This window comes from Antechinus flavipes, chromosome 2, assembly GCF_016432865.1.
Source record: "Antechinus flavipes isolate AdamAnt ecotype Samford, QLD, Australia chromosome 2, AdamAnt_v2, whole genome shotgun sequence".
Classification (NCBI taxonomy): Eukaryota; Metazoa; Chordata; class Mammalia; order Dasyuromorphia; family Dasyuridae; genus Antechinus; species Antechinus flavipes.
The window spans coordinates 502,267,333-502,287,914 of NC_067399.1; the positions used below are offsets into that span (position 1 = coordinate 502,267,333).

The following is a 20,582-nucleotide window of genomic DNA, read 5'->3' on the forward strand; positions in this document are numbered from 1 at the left end:
AGAGATGAAAAGATGTATGACTTTTCAGGAGGGGAATGATCTTGGTAACAAGGATTGATTCTTATGTAGAAGGCATCTTAAGATGAAAATTCTCTGGGCTTGGTTTAAGAATGACGTCCCCTTAGGGCAGGGTTGACTTAATGCCAGTTTATAGTCTCTGTTTATCCACTGTACTTATATATCTTTCCCACTGAAAAACTAGTCTTTGATTTTGGGTGGTCAATCTTAAATCCTAAATCATGATCTTAAATTTTGGCTGTCTTAAGATATAGAAGGAAGCTGGGAAATCTTACTAACAAGGAATTCTCAGAGAAAGGGGTGTTCTGTGTTGTACAGGGTGGGGACCGCTGTTGAGGCAGTGGGGTAGGGCAGTTACTAAGCAGGAGTGGGTCTTGGAAAACCCACTTGGTCCACAAATCCCATTATGAGAAATGGGGACATCTAATGTATACATTCCTATGTGTAATGACATATACTCCTGTGTATAGTTGAAGAAAACTGGAGATGAGGAATGGTGGGAGACTTAAGATCTTTAAAAGGGCCAGGAATTGGAATAAAAGGGGAAGGAGACAAGCATTTATTTAGCATTTAATATGTGCCAGGCCTTGTGCTAAGTGCTTTACAAAATATCTCATTTGATCTTCACAACTTCATAATGCAGGTGTCACTATGATCTCCATTTTAGTTGGAGAACCAGAAGCAGACAAATTGACTTACTTAGGATCACACATCTAATAAGTATATAAGGCAGGATTTGAACCCGGGTCTTCTTGGGTTCAGGCCTAGTGTTTTCTCCACTGAGCCACCTGGCTGCTTGTAATAGCCAGGTACTAAATTTATTGTGGATAAGAAAGAGTGAGTTAGAAGTCCTTAGACAATAGTGACAAGGATTTTGTAGGAAAGATGAAAGTATGAAACAACTTAACCTGGTGGGTAGATTATGAATAAATGAGTGAATGAGCATTTATTAAATTTCCTGTGTTCTAGTTTCTATGCTAGAAACACCAGGGATAAAAATACGAACAAGGAAAACAGTCTTTGCCCTCTAGATTATAATTCTTCTTACATTCTAATAGAGAAAGAAAGCATGTACTAGACAATGGTAGCTCTGGAGTAGGATTTGGGACAGGAAGTCCTGGAGAATTGTAACTGTAGCAACAGAGAATTAATTGACATAGACTTACTAGGAACTGTAGTATTAATTTTATTACCATTAACAGTTAGAATTAGAAGGGAGGGGAGGATAGAAGGAGAGGACCTCTGTGTTTGCAGCATAGCATGGAGATGGTCAGAAAGTATCATTAAGAATCTGATCCCAGGTAGGATAAGGTAAGATGCTGGCTCATCAGAGCTCAGAGTCGCAGGAGTGGGATCTTCAGTCTCAAATGAGTATGGAGTACTGGACATAGATTCTAGAAGGCTTCAACCCTCAGACATTGGTTGTATGAACACAGATAAAACATTTAGCCCTTCTGAGGCCCTCAGACTCCTCATCTGTAAAAGGAGGATAATAATTGTACCATCTTTACAGAGTTATAAAGATCAAATAGAAAGCACTCTGAAAAGCTTAAATTGCTATATAAAAGTTATCATCTTTGTGTCATTGCTGAGTGATGCTATCGGCGGGGAGGGGGAGGTCGGGTTCCTGAAAGTGGTAAAGACTATACTCACCTCCTTTTTAATATCTTTTGTCAGTATAAGAGAAAAACACTCTACCTTGTGAGGGTACCAAAAATGTGGTTACTTCAGGGAAAAAAAGCTGAGTTTCAGTGAAGAGCAGAGAGTGGATGTAATGTGAGAATAGAGCTATGATAAATGGGAATTTAGTAGTAGAAGACACATTGTGGAAAAAGAGACCAGAGACAATAGGGATGGAGAGTGCAAAGGCTGAATTAAGTAGGATTGAAAGAGTGGGGAGAGGTAAGAGGAAAAGAGATTGTTCAGTTTGGTAAAAGGCAGTTCTAAAAATAACAGGAATTAAAGAAATAAGAGTTAGGACTTATTAGCCATATCATATAGGATGTAGTTCCAAATGTGGAGAAGCTAACTCGTTCAGGACTCTAATTAGAATGATATGTAAACATTTCTACTGATTGGAAACCCTTTCAGTTCCAAAGGGTATAAGAGTGGGAAATGAAGGAAACAGGCATTTATTAAGTGTCTATAAGGTACCAGGCACTATAAACATTTTTATAAATATTATCTTGTTTGTACCTCATAATCCTGGGAGATAGGTATTATTATTACCTACATTTTGCAGTTGAGGGAACTGAAAACAAATAGAATTTGTTTTTTAAGTGACTTGTCAGCAGTCACACAGCTAGTAAGATTCCATCTTCCTGACTCCAGGCCCAGAAAACTTTTCCTTTCTACCACCTAACTATCTCAGTATATTGTTAGGAAATATAGCAAGTTATAATCATGGATAAAGCTTTATTGAGTGCTTAATCTATACAATATTATCACATAATCTTCTTGTTACTGTGTTCTTTTGGTTTCACTCACTTCACTTAGTATTAGTTCCTGTAAATCTTTCTATTCTTTTTTGAAATCAGTCTGCTCATTGTTTCTATATATAGAACAATAATATTCTGTTACATTCATATAACATAACTTATTCAGCTACGTCCCAATTGATTGGCATCACTCATTTTCCAGTTCCTTGCCATTACCAAAAAAAACTGTTACCAACATTTTTGCACAAATAGTCTTTTTCCCTCTTTTATAATCTCTTTGAGATACAGATCCAGTCAACAGAAAAACAGTACTGTTTTTCTACAGAAAACAGTAGACTGTTTTCCAATCTATTTCTTGATTTTAACTTCATGTTAAAATTGTTCTTTGTTCTTGGGGTAGAAGGTGCACTGTCCCAAGTTTCAGGTTTTTCATGCTATGTTTTCAGAGCTAATTCAATGAGTGTCTAAGTTTTTAGTTCTTTGAAAGTGGTATGTTCTAAAAAGATATGTGATCATTGCTCTCCTGGACTGTGTTCTGGTCTGTGAGTGATCATAAGCACTCTTTTTTTTGCCCTAGAACCATGTCCAAGGACCCCACTCCTGTTACCACTGCTCTTCCTTACCTTGGGACTGTGATCCTATACCCAGTGCCAGAAATATATCCCCTATAATATCCTTTTGACCAGTTTTATTTAACTCTTTTACAGTCTGTGAGTTGAGAGTTCTGGACATTATTGTTGTTGCTGTTGCTGCTGTTGATTCAATCTCTTTTTCTCCCCAACTCCCAACCAAATCACTGCTGTTTTGTCAGGGCTTGAGCCTGTATTAGACAATGCTCCACTTTCACCTCAATGAGATCTTTCTTTTTAACCTGCTAAGTTGTTTTGGACTGGAAAATTTCTTCATTTCATCTTTTTGTTGGTTCTACTGGTCCAGAATTCACTTTGAGGTATTATTTTGAAGTTTTTTGAAGGGAATTTGGGAGAGTTCTGAGGAATTTATGCTTTAAGATCCCTAAGAGATGGATCCTTATCCAAAAAAGAGATAGCTGCAATTATAAAAGATAAATATGAATATTTATATGAGATATAATATATAATAAATTATTATGTGAAATATGCTACATATAGTTATATGAAATATAATATATAATAAATTAACTTTGGTTAGATGAAATTTAAAAACTTATGTATAGAAAAAAATTAATGTACCTTTTATAAGAAGGGGAGTGTTCAAAAGGGCAAAAGTCTTTATATCGAATTTATTTGATAAGCTCTATCTTAATTATAGTAATTAATTATGAATACACACAAGACAAACAATTTCAGAGTCTTTTAATGTTAAAAAATTTGTTTTTATTTTTTATTTTCAGTTCCAAGTTCTTTTTCTTCTTTTTTACCCTTCTTCCTACCCACTAGAAGGCAAGAAATGTAATATTCATTTATATATATATACACACACACACATATACACGAAGTCATGAGAAATATATTTTTACTCACCAACCATTTTATAAAGCAATTTGCAATTATACAAATAAAGTGACAAAAATGTCTATACCCTGTTACTGCCTTTTACCCCAAAGAAGCCATGGATAAGAAGAAAATCTTCACATGCTTCATTTCATTCAAACACTTTTTCCAGTGATAAAACTTAGTGATTAAGTTCTTAGGCTGGCTTATGAAAGTCTAGTTAGCATAAAATGTAACGAAACTGTACATTTATAGTGAATAATGGTGGAAAATACTATTGTTATAGGATTAGTAATTGAACAAAATAGAAAAAACAGTGAGATTGAATAAATAATTTTAAAATGTATCTTGAATGGAAAGATAGGCTTAGAGGAGGAATTAAGGAGTCATTAGAATAATAAAAGTTCTTTCCAGGGGCAGCTAGATGGTCCTAAAATCAGGAAGACCTGAGTTCAAATGTGGCCTCAGACACTTACCACTTCCTAGCTGTGTGACTCTAGCAAGTCACTTCCCTAGTTCTGTTCTCACATGCTACTTTCAAATGAATGTCTTTCCTTTTTATTTAAAAAAAATTATTGATACTTTTTATTTTTATATTACATTTATTTCTGAATATATCCCTCTAGTACTTTGTGAGATTTTGAGACAAAAAACTGAATTCAGAAATACCAGCACATGCAATATAGCTGATAATATATGCAGAATTTCACATCTATTTTTTAAAGCATCTCTCCATTATTACTACCTTTGTGTTCTTGAGCAAGTTATTTATATCTTCTGAGCCTCAGTATCCTCATCTGTAAAATGAGGTGATTGCATTATGTGATCTTTAAGGTTCCTTAATCCACAAAGAGAATGAAAAGGAGAAGAAAGGGAAAATGTTAAAGAAGAGTTCTTTAGTGAGAAAGAGATTGTCTGAAGTATAATAATTTGAATAGTAAAAAAAGAAGAAGGTTGGGGGTAGAAGTGAAAACATGACAGATAGACTTTTTCTTCCTTTCTTTTCCAAAAGGACAATAGAGTTTGAGATCAGGCAATTCTACACATTGAACATCAGGTGGCACCATCAGGTTAGGACATCTTGGTTTCAGGCAAAGAGGAAAAAGGGTTTGGATATGGCTATTTAGCACATTCTGAACATGGTGTTTTTATATCTTTTTGAAGACTCAAATTTTCATTCAAATGAACATGCTAAAGCAGATAATTATTTTCTTTTTGTTTTTGTTTTTTCTTTTTTTTTTATTAGAGCTTTTTATTTACAAGTTATATGCATGGGTAATTTTACAGTATTGACAATTGCCAAACCTTTTGTTCCAGTTTTTCCCCTCCTTCCCCCCATGCCCTCCCCCAGATGGCAGGTTGACCAATACATGTTAAATATGTTAAAGTATAAATTAAATACAATATATGTATACCTGTCCAAACAGTTATTTTGTTGGACAAAAAGAATCGGGCTTTGAAATAGTGTACTATTAGCCTGTGAAGGAAATCAAAAATGTAGGCGGACAAAAATAGAGGGATTGGGAATTCTATGTAATGGTTTATAGTCACCTCCCAGAGTTTAAAGTAGATAATTCTCATGTGTTCATAGGATCATAGATTTAAAATTGGAAGGAATATTAGTAGTTACTAAGCTCCTCACTTTATAGAAGAAACTGAAGTCCAGAGAAGTTGTGACTTCTCAGAATCACACAGGTTGGAAGTAATAGAGTTATAGCACCAGGATTCTCTAATTCCAAATCCTTTGTTCTTTCCACAGCATCACAATATCTTATCATTAACAGATTCCTTTCTGTTCCTTACTTTGATATCATTTTTTAAATCCACTTCATCTATGTAATGAATTGTGGCCCTTAGTAGAAATTATCCTGTTCACAGACTGTTCAAATAGGAGGTAATATGATAGGAGTATCATTAAGAGCTATTCAAAAACAGCTGAAATACCACACCACTTTGAAATAGATCTGTTATGATAAAGTAAGAAAAGAAACCTATTAAAAGATACTTGTGAAACACTTAATAGTTGGTCAATAACCATTTATTAATCATCTAATATGTATCAGGCATTGTACAAAGTCCCAGAGATTCAGAGAGGCAAAAACTAGTCCTGCTTTAAGGAGTTTAAAGTCTAAAGAGGGAAATAATATGTAAACATTACATACAAGTAAGATATATACAGGATAAATTGGAAATAATTATTGGAAGGTACTAACATTAAGAGAACTCTTATAGAAAATGAGAGTTTATAAATCCAGAGGGCCAAACTTTGGGAGTAAAAACTCAACATTTGACAAAATTGCTGAGAAAATGAGAAAGCACTTTGGCAGAAACTAGGCATAGACCAACTTCTTATACGATATACAGATAACGATCAAAATGAATAAATGATTTAGAGATAAAGGATAATATAAAAAGGAAATTAAGGAAGTAAAAAAAAGGTACCTATCAAATCTGTGGGTAAGGGAAAACAAAAGATAGAAAATATCTTGGGATGTAAAATAGATAATTTTGATTGCATGAATTTAAAAGAGTTTTGTGTAAATAAAAAACGAATGCAAATAAAATTAGAACAAAAACAAAGATGGAGGAAATTTTTTCAGCAAATTTCTTTGATGATGGCTTTAATTCTCAAATATTTAGGGAACTGAGCAAAATTTATTTATTTAAAATAAACAAACAAAAAAATCCAAAACTCATTCCCTAATAGATTAAATGGTCAAAGGGTATGAACAGGAAGTTTTCAGAAAAAGAAATTAGTCCTATCAATAGCTACATTAAAAAAGTAGTCTCAGTCACTAATGATTAGAGAAATGTATATTAAAGCAACTCTGAGAGATTAGCTCACACCTGTCATATTAGTTAACATGACTGAAAAGAAAAATGACAAATGCTGGAGGAATATAGAAAGATTGGGTCTCTGTTGGTGGAGTTGTGAATTAGTCCAACCATTTTAGAGAACAATTTGGAACTATGCCTCAAAGGCCATATATACTTTTTGATTTAGCAATACCAGTAGTAGGTCTGTATTCCTTATTTTTTTGTTCCCGAGCCAGATTTTTTTTTTTTAATTTAAGAGAACATATATTGAATATAGGGGATTTATTTTAAAACTTATTTTAAGTTTTAAGTAATCATTCCAACTTTCTCTCTTGAAGTTCAAAACCAGTTTTGGTTTTTTTTTTTTTTATTAAAGCTGTTCATTTTCAAAACATGCATAGATTATTTTTAATAATCATTTTTTTCCCCTTCCTTTCCCCTCCTCCCCAGATGGCAAGTTATCCAACATGTTAAACATGTGCAATTCTTCTATACATATTTCCTCAATTATCATGATATACAAGAAAAATCAGATCAAAAATGAAAAAAATGAGAAAGAAAACAAAATGCAAGCAAACAACAATAAAAAAGGTGAAAATACTATGTTGTGATCCACAGTCAGTCCCCACAGTCCTCTCTCAGGATGGAGATGACTCTCTTCATCACAAGACCATTGGAACTGGTCTGAATCAGTAGGTCTATATTCCAAAGAGATCAAAGGAAAAGGAAAAAGATCTATTTGTGCAAAAATATTTATAATGATTGTTTTTTTTGTGGTGACAAAGAATTAAAAATTGAGATGATGCCTTTTAATTGAGGAATGGCTGAACAAGTAGTAGTATAATTATCATGATGAAATAGATACATTGTGCTATAAGAAAAGATGAGCAGCAAAAAGTTATCAAATTGTGCATACCCTTTGATCCAGTAGTGTTACTACTGAGCTTATATCCCAAAGAGATTTTTAAAAAGGGAAAGGGACCTGTATGTGCAAAAATGTTTGTGGCAGTCCTTTTGTAGTGGCTAGAAACTGGAAATTGAATGGATGCCCATCAATTGGAGAATGGCTGGAATAAATTGTGGTATATGAATGTTATAGAATATTATTGTTCGGTAAGAAATGGCCAGCAGGAAGATTTCAGAAAGGCCTGGAGAAACTCACATGAATGGATGCTAAGTAAAATGAGCAGGACCAGGGGATCATTATGTACTTTAACAACAATACTATATGATGATCAATTCTGATGAATGTGGTACTTTTTAACAATGAGATGACCCAAATCAGTTCCATTTGTTCAATAGTGAATAGAACCAGCCACACCCAGAGATAGAACTCTGGGAAATGAGTGTGAACCATTACATAGCATCTCCAATCCCTCTGTTTTTATCCGCTTGCAGTTTTTATTTCTTTCTCAGGTTAATCTTACCTTATTTAAAAGTCCTATTCTTCTTGTGCAGCAAAATAACTGTATGGATATGTATACATATATTGTATTTAACATGTATTGGTCTATCTGCCATCTTGGGGAGGGGTTGAGGGGAAGGAGGGTGAAAGTTGGAACAGAAGGTTTTGCAAAGGTCAATACTGAAAAATTACCCATGCATATATCTTGTGAATAAAAAGCTATTTAAAAAAAAAAAGAAAGAAAGAAATGATGAGCAGAATGGTTTCAGAAAAATTTGAAAAGATATATGAATTCATGGAAAGTGATGTGAATAGAACCAGGAAAACATTGTACATAGTAATAGCAATATTGTTAGTATGAATAGCTGTAAAAGAGTTAGCTACTCTGATCAATGCACTTCCAAAGAATTCATGATGGAAAGTGCTATCCACCTCTAGATAGAGAATTGATGAACTCTGAATGCAGATTGAAACATACTTTTTCAAAATTCTCTTTATTTTTATTGTTTTATTTTATATTTTCTTATATAAAATGGTTAATATGGAAATATGTTTTGTATGACTTCCCATGTATAATTGATATTAAATTGCTTGCCTTCTCAAAGGGAGAAAGGACAGGAAGGAGGGAGAGATTTTTGAACTCAAAATTTTAAAAATATAAATTTTTTACATGTAATTGGGAAATATTTAATGAAATAAAATATTTATTTTTCAAAAGGTGAGATTTTAGCTGGGACTTGAATAAAGTTAGAGAATAGAAGTGAGGGGGGAGAGAATTCTAGACATGGAGACAATTGTTGAAAATGCTCAGTTTGAAGTTGGAAGGAAAAGCAAGGAGGCCAGCTAGGGTCACTGGATCACAGAGGACATGGAGGAGAATAAGATGTAATAAGACTAGAATGGGATGAGGGTTCTAGGGGTTTTGAAATGCTTTGAATGCCTGAATGCCAGATAGAGAATTTTATATTTATTGACAATGTTTATAGGGAATTATTGGATTTATTGAATAGGGGAGGTGATGTGCTCAGTCCTGTACTTTAAGATCAGTTTAAGAATTGAGTGGAGGGTGAGCTGGAGTGGGGAGTAACTGGAAGTAGATAACAAGAAGATATGAGGTGATGAGGGCCTGTGTGGTAGTAATGTCAGAAGAGAAATGCCATGAAGATAGAATTAATAGAACTTTAGGTGATTGGTGATAAGAGTCAGAGAGAGTAAGTAGTCAGAAAACTTCACTCTGGTCTCAAAAGGGAGAAAACTAGATCTTAACTGAAGGACTACTATTTCTTTCCTTTTTAGATGGGTATTTATGTTGCTTAATTGAAATCCAAGTTTTTAATAGACACATAGAACTTTACACATAAATTATCTCATTTAATTCTTGCTACATAAAATCAGGCTTGTGTACGTACTGCAGAAATTATTAATCCCTTTTTGTAAATGGGGACTTGGAAAGATTCAGTGATTTAGTCATGGTCACTTAGCTAGTAGGTATTGGCAGGATTCAAACTCAGGTCTCCTGACTCCCAAGACAAATACTCTTTCCACAGCATCATGCTGTCCTTTTTTTAAGTCAGTATCAACTTTAGCATTGTAGTACCAGCACTGCCTATATCACCTTTGCCCCCTTTGGAATATCTTTCTGCACTTTTGGGTACTTTTTTTTCCTTTTTTATATTTTATTAACTTTTTTCTGCATTATTATCATTCTCCTCCACTACCTGCATCATATTCCCTCCTCCCTCATTAAGAAGCCTCCCTTAGAACAAAGATAGTAAAACAGAAGAAATTTTCATTGCATTGGTCTTGTCCAAAAACTTATGCCTTATTCTATACCTGTAATCCATCACCAAGAGATGCTTTATCATCAGTCTTCTAGAATTATGTTTGGTCATTGTATTGATCAGGTTTCTTTGAATCTTCACCTTTCTTTTCTTATAGCACAGTAATATTTTATTGATGTAACATAGTTTATTCAACCATACCCCAATTTTGGGGTACTCACTTTGTGTTTTATTTTTTCGCTATTAAAAAAAAAAAAACTACTTCTGTAAATATCTTTCTGCATCTGAGTCCTTTCCATCTCTTTGATCTCTGTTGGGGTATAATCTTTGTAAGTGGTATTGCTGTTTCAGCGGCTATGTATAGTTTAGTTTATTTTCAGTGTAATTCCAAATTGCTTTCCAGAACTGTTGAACTTCTTAACAAGTTTAACTTAACCAACTTTACCAATCAACATTCCTATCTTCCTCTTTACATTCCTACAGTCAATAATTGTCATTTTTCTTTTTTGTCCTCTGCCAGTCTGATGTGCCTGAGTTGTGATCTCATAAGTGGTTTTTTTCCCCAGATACTTGTTAATAAGCTTGCACTTCTTCTTTTAAAAACAATGTTTGCATCTTTTAACCATTTTCTATATATCTATCTACTTATTTACATACATATTTAATAAATATGTGTTAAAGCATCAAAGCTTAAAACTGCACTAAGATTTTTTGGAACACCTTGTATCTTGGATAGCATATCTTTATCAGAAGAATATCCTAGAAATATTTTTTCCCAGTTAACTGTTTAAATTCTACTTTTTACTTTACTGATTTTGTTTGTACTAAAAGTCTCCAACTTTATGTAATTAAGATTGTCTTAATTATCTCTTGTGGGCCTCTCTTCCTTATTTGATCAGGAACTCTTTACATGACCATAGTTGTAAAAGATAATGTCTATAAAAGTATCTATATTTCAGCTTTGTATCCATTTGGAATATGTTTTGGTACATAATATGAAACATTGATCTAAACCTAATTTCTCCTAGATTGTTTTCTGATTTTCCTAACAGTTTTTGTCGGACTTTTGTTTCATGTTTGACATGAAGACAGTTTGACAAAAGTTTTGACAAACTTTGTCAAACAGTAGTTGGTGTTCTTGGGTTTATCAAACATAATATTATTATTTATGGTTGTTTCTGGATGGAGTGTGTGCATGTGTGTGTGTGCACATGTGCACTTGTGTCATTGTTCAAGTCTTCTCTAGTAACAAATAATTTTGATTATTTTTGCATTGTTATGTATATATTGCCAAGGCCAGGCCCCCTTTCTTCATACTTTTCATTATTTCCCAAAAGATTCTTGACCCTTTGTGCTGCAAATGAATTTTGTTAATGTTTTGTCTAGTTCTTGAAAGTAGTTTGGTATGTCACTGAATTTAGATAGCATTATAATTTTCATCATAGTAATATAGGCCAACTATGAGTGATTAATTTTTCTCCAATTATTAGAATTTAACTTTGTTTCTATTTTTATAGTTTTTCTTCCAGATACTTTATGGAGTCTGTGGTTATTTTGAGTGGAAATTTATTTTTCAGCTGGATTTATTTAATTATACTGACTAATATGTACTTGAAAAGGATAAAATGACATTCCTTTAAAATACTCTATGATACAAAGATTTTATTCAGATTATTTTCCCTTAATGAGTTTGAATTGCTAGTTTTACTTTATGAATGAACAATTTCTTCAAAAGGATTAAATAATTTTAAAAAATGAATATTGATAAAAATAATTAAACAAAAACAAAGGTGTCTCCAATACAAAATGAAGTTTGCTGTCTTACAAGTTTAAAATACTAAGTGAACTTATTCTGACTCCAGAAGGGGGAGACAAGTTCACATTGATTTAAACAAAGGATCACTTTAATTTTTTAATGAATGGAATTACTTGTCATAGTATGCTCTTTATCTTTCTCAAATCTGTGTTATAGATGTTTAAGAAAGGAAAGGAATTAGAAGAAGTAATGATGTACATGAAATTATTACACTGTAGCCTATTATTTTGTTTTTTAAAGGAATAGAAATGTTTCATTTCAGAATCACTTTTAGAGCGTAATGTTGACCTAGCAAGATTTTTAAATCCCCACTTCATTTCGTGAATAGCATTAACTTCCAGAATTGCAGCAAGCATTAGCTCTTATGCCTTTGACATTAGTGTCACCCTGGTAAATCAAAGCACTCTGGGCCAAAAACTATATGGTCTACTGAGCATTTTAAGGAACATAAAGGACTCAGAAGAATTAAACAGCCAGTGGTATTGAGCCTGGAAATAATTCTTTCCCATTGTGATCTGACACAGAGACTACCAACTATGTCTAATTGACATTAGGTATATAGCACCATTTTTTACAGAGTAATAAGTTGTTTTTAAGTTTTAGTCTCTCAGTGTCCTCCACTAAGTTACAGAAGATTGACAAGTCTCTAGTTATGCTTCACTTTTAAGCACAATTAAAGTTAATGTAATTTTGTAGAAGAAAGAAGTGTCATTAATAATAAAGGAAAAGAAGAGTATCTAGAGGGGATGAGAATCAACCGTGTCAAAAACAGCAGAGAGGTCATAGAAATTGAAGAATTTGCTTACCTTGGAGAAAATTTTAAGTGGCCAGGACTTGAGAAATGAATGGAAAGTAAGGAAATGGAAATGATAATAAACATTTTCTAGAAGTCTAGTTGTGAAAGGAAAGAGATTGAAGATGATAGCCTGAGGGAATGGCAGTGTCGAGAGATTTTTTTTCCTTAATAAATGGAAAGATTTAGGCTTATTTTTCCCCAAGAAAGAACCTAGTGGATAAGGCCAGTGAAAATTACAAAGAGGGCGAAGATACTTGAAGGGAACAAGCATCCAAAAGAGATGAAGGGTATGGGATTAGGGACACAAGTAAAAGGATTGGCCTTGGCAAGGAGAACCATTTCCTCATCAGAAAATAGAATAAAAGAGAGAATGAAAAATGATGGTGAAAGGATCTCTGGGCATAAAATAGGGGAGGAGAAGTAATTTTCATGGATAGTATTTTTCAAGGTAAAGTCCTCTGTTAAAAGGATTGGGGGGGGGGTTTGGGAGGTGGAGGGGATTGTGCAGGTGAGTTGATAGAAGGAAAGTTTTGGGACAGTCATAGTGGGGTTGAGGGTTTGAAACTGAAAAGAATCAAAGAATTGCCTTATACAATGAGTATATATTTGAAATTACTATTAAGTTAAGCAAGATAATTATATAAAATACTTTGTAAATGTTAAAGTGCTCGGTAAATGTGAGCTGCTCTCATTATTGTCATCAAAAATGTATAATAGCTCCACTGACTTGTTCATGTGACTTCTTCCAGGCGTGTTCTGTAGCATGAAAATAGAAACAGATAAAGTAGAGAGTCGGGGTAATCCAGAAATTGACTTTACAAAAGTAGAGGACTGGCAACTGTAATATCTTGGGATAGAGCAAGTGGGGTCAGAATCAGATTGATGGGATTGCAAAGTGAATGATGAGATAGGGATAGAGACAGAAGGAAGAAAAGAGAGGAAAAGGAAGGTGAGAAGGAGGAGAAGAAATGATATATTAAGGAAGTTGAACTGCTACCCCAAATTATTTGGAGGGACTTCAGCATGGGGAGGGACCCCAGCTGTGAGGACAGCAGCTTGAGGTAGAAAGACTATCAACCAAATAATAAAGTGCTTGAGAAAGAAGGAAGACTGACTGAGGTAACCATTCACAATTGTGACAGAGGTCAGGATAGGATGGAAACAGAAATGTGGAGTAAACCTCAAAGGAAGGAAAAGTGCTGATTGGCAGTAGAGAAAAAGACCCAATGACATTGATAATAAGAAGCATGAAGTGAGTCTCTTTTTAGTTGCAGCTTGATGGTGCAAGTGAATAGAGTGCTAAGCTAAATCAGGAAAACCTGACTTCAGATTCAGCCTCTGATACTTCCAAGCTGATGTGTGATCATGCCAAGTTACTTAGCCCCTGTCCACCCCAGTTTCCTCGACCATGAAATAGGGATGATGCTAATAGCACCTATCTCACAGAGTTATTATGAGTTTCAACTGAGATGTTTGTAATATGCTTAGCACAACACTTAGTACATAGTAGGCACTTAATAAAGATTTATTCCTTCCTTCATGGACAGTATGTTAATTGAATGAGAGAATTATACTAGTACTATTGAAAACAGTCAGGGATGCAGCATCTTCCAAAGCTAACCCAAACTCCATGAGGAAAAGAAGGTCAAAGGAACATAAGAAGAAGGGTTTAAAGTGAAGAAAAGTTTGTTAATGATACAATCAAGGATTCCAAAGGTACAATGTAAGGGAAAGGCACAGCAGAATAGGAGCACAGAGAAAGAAGGGCTGAATAATGATGAAGGTTTGAGAGAATAGGAATGTGGTAATGGGAAAATAGTTTCTTCTAGGAAGCTTATAACTCTGTAGCACAGGTATTCAAAGAGGAAGAGAAAGAAGTTTGTGAATATAGAATGGTTGGTGTTCTGGCTTTTCCCAATAAGAGTATCAGCTCCTCAGTCCAGGGTAGGCTTGGAAGTGGAGGAGCCTATGACATCATTGCCTTATTCATTGTATCCACAGCTATTTTTAGTTCTATGCAAGTTCAAGGGAGGCTTCATGTCCTAGGCCCTGGTGTTTAGAGGAGGGCCCTTGTTGATTTTGGAGGCTTGAGGCATTGTCACCTTTTCTCATCCTCCTTGGTGGCTGAGTCTCTGATCCTGGCCTGAATCTGGTTTGTTAGAGACTTGGTATCTGGGCTGGAAGACTGAGGCAAAGATCTCTGTTATACTCATGAACTGTCTATGTGCTTTCTCAAGCACATCATTATTTGTTTCAAAGTGTTTCTCTCTACCTCAACCTACTGTAATAACCTGCTGGACTTCCCTCATATAATTTAGATGACTGGTCCATCTTCTTCAGCATATCTCCTCTCTGTGTCAGTAAGCAATGGCTAGCATGCCCTCGGCCCTCTGTTCTGTAGCTAACCTCACTTCTTTGAGGAAATGTAGGAATGAGGAAGCATCCTGAACTTGGAAGAAAAGGGCTGGGCTTCAGTCCCAGAGCTGCTCCTTCCCACTTAACTCTATCTTAGGTTAGCTGTCTCCCTACTCCGGTCTCTGTTTTCCACATCTGTAAAATGAGGAAGTTGGACTTTCACATTCCTTCCAGTTTTCAGTCCTGTGACAGATGATTGTGGCTTCTTCGTTAAGAATCCCGTGATGCATCCTAGCACGTTCCGTGTATGTCATCTTTTCCTTTTGTATGCAGTACCACTTTGTGTCCCTGAGAATAGACTGCTTTTTTCCCTTCAAGGGAATTGCATGTCAGATTCTTTCAATTGATTTTTATTTTAAGTCCATTATTTCTTGGTTGATTTGATCTTGTATCTGATTCCATTTTTACCATGACCTTACATCTTAGCAAAATGCCATACAGTTGTGGAAACATTTTGCATAGTGGTCATAGAAAGCAAGTCACCAAGCATGCAGACACTAACTTGTATTTGTTGCATAGGTGAATAGGGGAAACTCAGTGTCACAGGGAGGGAGGGGGAAGCATTCATGCTAAGAGTGAGCCCTGGGAAAGGAAGTAAAATAGATTGGCAGGCACAGTGCACATCTAGTAGCAAATCAATGTAATGTGCTTGTGAAGAATAGAAGTCCCAGGACAGCTGCAACTCAGAGCTCCAATTTACACTAACTGTGAAGCTAGCTCAGATTCCCAACCCCTTTTCTCTCCTGTACATTTTCCTTGTTGAAACTTTTTCTCTTTGTCTCTGCAGGAAGATACTATGGAGGTGGAAGAGTTCTTGAAAGAAGCTGCAGTAATGAAAGAGATCAAACACCCTAACTTAGTACAATTACTAGGTAAGTGAGAGAAGTACCAAGCAGAGGAACTTTTAATTAAACCCTCTGGGGTGATACAGGTGCCATAAAAGAAGAGATAAGCTGCTTACCGTGTTAAGGTTTCAGATCCAGACAGCTATTCTCTACCAACATTCAACACTTGAAAGCAAGGGGTATTTTTTTGGTTGCTAATCTGTTATTACTTGCGCTAGTATCTGAAAGTAATCAGGGAATGCAAATCTAAAAATTGACTGTTGAAAAATTAGAGTTTTTCAGTTCTCTCCTCTCTTACAAAGTGATTCTGAGGGTCAAAGCAATCTTCTGATAAAAGTAATTATGGTTTCTATCCTTATGTGGGGAGGCTTGAGTTAAGGTTAGCTTTTTACTGCTGTTTCTTTTTTTTTTTTTTAATGCTACTTCTTCCATTCTGAACTTTGTGGTATCTTTCATTTCCAAGATCTTTTAGAGAAAGAAAGAAGGTAGAAACACTCATCTCATTAGAGATGAACTTGCAGTCACAATATGGATATGACGTGAAAAAGTTTCTCAGAAGTCAGTTTCCCTAAAGCCAGGCATTTTTTATGTTTTCTAAGAAGTAGATAAAGCAATAGCCTGAAGTACTTCATGTCTTACTTCACAGGGGTTTGTACTCGGGAACCCCCATTTTATATAATCACAGAGTTCATGACCTATGGGAATCTGTTAGATTATCTACGAGAGTGTAATCGGCAGGAGGTGAATGCAGTTGTGCTGCTATACATGGCCACTCAGATCTCATCAGCTATGGAGTACCTGGAGAAGAAAAACTTCATCCACAGGTAGGAGCTGGACCACTTAGAATCTCATCATGAGAGCCAGAACTTTCCTTTCCAAAGCTTCTCACTCTCTTGGTGTTAAGAATCAGGCTCTAACTTTGTCACTGGCAGATTATTGAACCTTGAAATAAAGGCATATGGAAATTTTTTGATTTTACAATCTTTAGGGGCACATAACCAGGATTTAGTACAGAAAAGGAGTGGATCCTAGTGGTTAGTCACAGGGGCATAGATAATTCAATCTGAGCCATTTTGGATTAAGTGGTATGCTAAGTAAGATTCATAAAAAGCTTGACTCCTAATAATCATAGTTCTCTATGAAATAAAGTACACGTTGTTCCTTTGCATAGCTTTCATCAGTAATGACTTCTTCTTGGGAGCTACCAGCATTGCTTTTAAACAAACTCATGTTAGTGGCCAGTGTTTATGTTTTTTCCCTTTTATTATAAATCCAATCACCTTACTCTCATCTAGTTCAGGAGTGTTTTGCTGTGGTCTGAATTGTATGTATCTTTGAATTAAGCTTCTTTGCTGTTTTAAAGGCTGGAGTGTTTTGACCTTCAAATGTGCTGTAATTATGTTAGTGCTTTGCATTCTTTCCCAGTAGAAATGACTTCCTAGCAAAGTGATGACACAACCTGAATTGGGGCCTGATGGGCTTTGCTAGCTCTGTTTTATTCAAGATGTTCTTCCCGCCACATTTTCAACCGCTCTTATCCAATTAACTCAAGTATGAAAATTACATGAGATTCATAGTGAGGAATAAGAGTATCATGTGTGAAATACTAGCATTCCTTATAAGACATATTTTCTATGCTACGTGGGAATTTGATTCAAATGCTTCTGTCATTCAGGAAAGTGAACTCTCTGATGCTGCAAATTGAGATTTCTTGACTTTTGATTTTGCTTGCACTGCTAAGTTTGTACCCTCTGCATTCAGGCACACCTAAAATGTTTTACCAAAATCCTATTAAACTAAACTATTCTGCATTTAATTTCTCTGTGATTGCTGATGACCATGCTATCTTAAACAGTTATCTTCATAAGCTGCTGCTTTTCATCCCTCTATTTTGATAGCTGTATGATTTTGTGGCTAATGTCTATAAACCACCATGTTAGACTGAAATTTCTCTGGTTGAATCAGGAGGCAAGATGAGACAGATTGCAAATGAGAAAGATTTTGAGATTACCTGGGCAAGCATTACTGAAGAAGAGAAAATTGACAAATGCAGTTTGAATAAAATATATTTAAAATGTATAGGGCAAGGGAAGTCTCAACAGGAATTTTCTCTAATATTAGTCAGAGTTAATAAGATAATACAGGTTTCAAAGAAAACAAATGGTTTTTGATCACCATTATTAAACTTTTTTATTCAACTGTTACCAAAACTGAAATTATGTTCAGGACTTCTAATGGATTGATTTTGGTATTCTCTAGGGATCTTGCTGCTCGAAACTGCCTTGTAGGAGAAAACCACTTGGTGAAGGTGGCTGATTTTGGCTTGAGCAGGTTAATGACAGGAGATACCTATACAGCCCATGCTGGAGCTAAGTTCCCAATCAAATGGACAGCACCTGAAAGCCTGGCTTATAATAAATTTTCCATTAAGTCAGATGTCTGGGGTAAGAACTCATATATTTACTTTAAAAATAAATCCATTCTTATTCTTTCCATCTTACCTTCTGGATGGCATTCTCTTTCTTACTACCTCATTTCTTTTCTATTACATACCTTGTATTCTTCCTTTCCCTCTCTTTATTCTTCATTCTTTTTTTTCCCTTTCTCTTTTCTTCCAAAGAGAAGTTCTTCCTGTTATTTGATATCAATGAATTTATTTTCCCAAAGTAATTTGAACATAAATTGCATTCTTTTCTCTTACCAGCTTTTTGTTTTTATTCAAAATATGGTATTCAGACTAGGCGTGATAGTTGTGACATGCATGACTTTAGGCCTCATGACCAGTGCGTCTGTGCTTGTCAGTGTTTTTCTTGGATGTTGCTTTTCAGCTTGTCATGTGGCAGATCTTGACTGGCTTATCTATAAGTTGCCACTAATAGGAGGTTTGATTTGCAGCTTCTTATTTTATGTAGGCATAGATGTCCATAGGATAGAGTGATCTCCACTACTTTCTTTGACTAAGTCTTGGACTTAAATATTTCAGAACTTGATCTTGGAATTTTTTAACTAGACAGAACCTTAAGAGGTTTCAATTGAAATCTAGAGCCTGCTTTGCCCAGGATCACAAAGGTCCTTGACTTGTTTGTAGAAATAAGACTAGAACACTGATTCCCAGTGCAGGTGAATATCCACTGTAGTGTAGTGCCAAAATGATTATATTTATATAGACTATATAATGGTTAATCCATTGTGACTTTCCTTAATTATGTCTTTAATAAAACTTGAAAGATCCTAATTCTTTCAGAGCATTCAAGTCTGAGATGTTGAGTAAATTGAAAAGTAGTCTGATTTTATCCTGTTGTGTCACAGGTCTTAGTTAACAAAGAAGCTTATTAAAGTTTGTTAAGCATCTGAACTGCTTTTGAGCATAGTCCTTGCCTCTCCTGTACAGTTTTAATGTACAGATTATAGTCACAGCTAACTCTTAAGAATTTTAGCTTGTTTTCCTTTTTCTGTCTTTTAGCATTTGGTGTTTTGCTTTGGGAAATTGCTACATATGGTATGTCCCCTTATCCTGGAATTGATCTGTCACAAGTATATGAATTATTGGAAAAAAACTATCGCATGGAGCGTCCCGAAGGCTGTCCAGAAAAAGTCTATGAACTCATGAGAGCATGTGAGTTTTCTACAAACTTAGCAAGAAAGATTTTGTTTAACCAAACAGACAAACTGAAATTTTTTCTTGAAGGGATATATGTGAAAGGTTAGAAGCAGAGTCCTTTGGCCATGTTATTTCCAGGGAATTTTGTTCTTAGTAATAAAAATATTTCTATTTTTATATATTAATATATCTTTATTGTATATGTATTACATGTGAATCACAAATTATCAAGCACTATCTGAGATCTTAAAAGTATATATTTCTCCCTATTTATATCAGTTTCAAGTTTTCAATTAATGTGGCAACATAAAATTAGTCCTTTTTTTTTTTTTTTTTTTTTTTTTAAAGAAACTAGTCTTAGCAATTAGAGCTAAAAACAATCCAGAGATCCTCTAGTTTAATCCTTTCTTTTTATGAGTGAGGAAGTTTTCCAGAAAGGAAGTGACTTGTCCAAGGTATCTCAGTGAGTTTTTGGCAGAGTCAGGACAACATCCCTCTCCTGTGACATTGTGCTAAATAGGGCTCGACTCTTCACAAACCCATCTGGGATTTTCTTCTCAGAGATTCTGGAGGGTCTGCCACTTCCTTTTCCAGCTCATTTTACAGATGAGGGAACTGAGGCAAATGGGGTCATAAACTAGGAAGTGTCTGAGGCAGGATTCGAACTTAGAGGAGTCTTCCTGACTCCAGGTCTGACCCCCCTATGCAGTTCAGCGCCCTCTGGGTGCCTGAAAATGGGAATAGACTATTCCTTTCAAGTTCCCACTCTTCATTTAGAATGCTCAGTAATAGGCTAGAGTTTGCTTCTTAAAGTTTATTTAACTTGGGGTTTGTTTGTCCAGGTTGGCAGTGGAGTCCTTCTGACCGGCCCTCCTTTGCTGAAATCCACCAAGCCTTTGAAACGATGTTTCAGGAGTCTAGCATCTCAGATGGTAACGGGTGGCGCTGTGCCAGGGTCACTGGGAGGCTGGGGGGCAGTGCGCAGGCTGGGGGTGTGTGGCAGCGTTCTCTGTGTGCCCTGTGGTGATGCTGTCTGAGACCTACAAGGGCACTTGAGTTTTACTGGGCAGTGTGAGAGATTAAGTTCTTCAGCGTTCAGTTTTTTCCATAATAATTCATAAGTAAACACTGCTGATTTAAAAAACAAAAATAAGACCAATAACAGTTCTTTCATGTAT

At 35.2% G+C, this 20,582-nt stretch overlaps 1 protein-coding gene across 2 annotated transcripts in view; it reads left to right on the forward strand.

Annotated features, from left to right (window-relative positions):
• ABL1 (ABL proto-oncogene 1, non-receptor tyrosine kinase) overlaps positions 1–20,582 on the forward strand; it is a 190,834-nt gene that overhangs the window by 161,018 nt on the left and 9,234 nt on the right. For both annotated transcript variants that reach the window (XM_051980219.1, XM_051980220.1), the window contains exons 5-9: positions 15,746–15,830; positions 16,450–16,627; positions 18,063–18,247; positions 19,267–19,419; positions 20,247–20,336. In XM_051980219.1, coding sequence (XP_051836179.1) covers positions 15,746–15,830; positions 16,450–16,627; positions 18,063–18,247; positions 19,267–19,419; positions 20,247–20,336 — 691 coding nt within the window. The remainder of the gene's footprint in view (positions 1–15,745; positions 15,831–16,449; positions 16,628–18,062; positions 18,248–19,266; positions 19,420–20,246; positions 20,337–20,582) is intronic.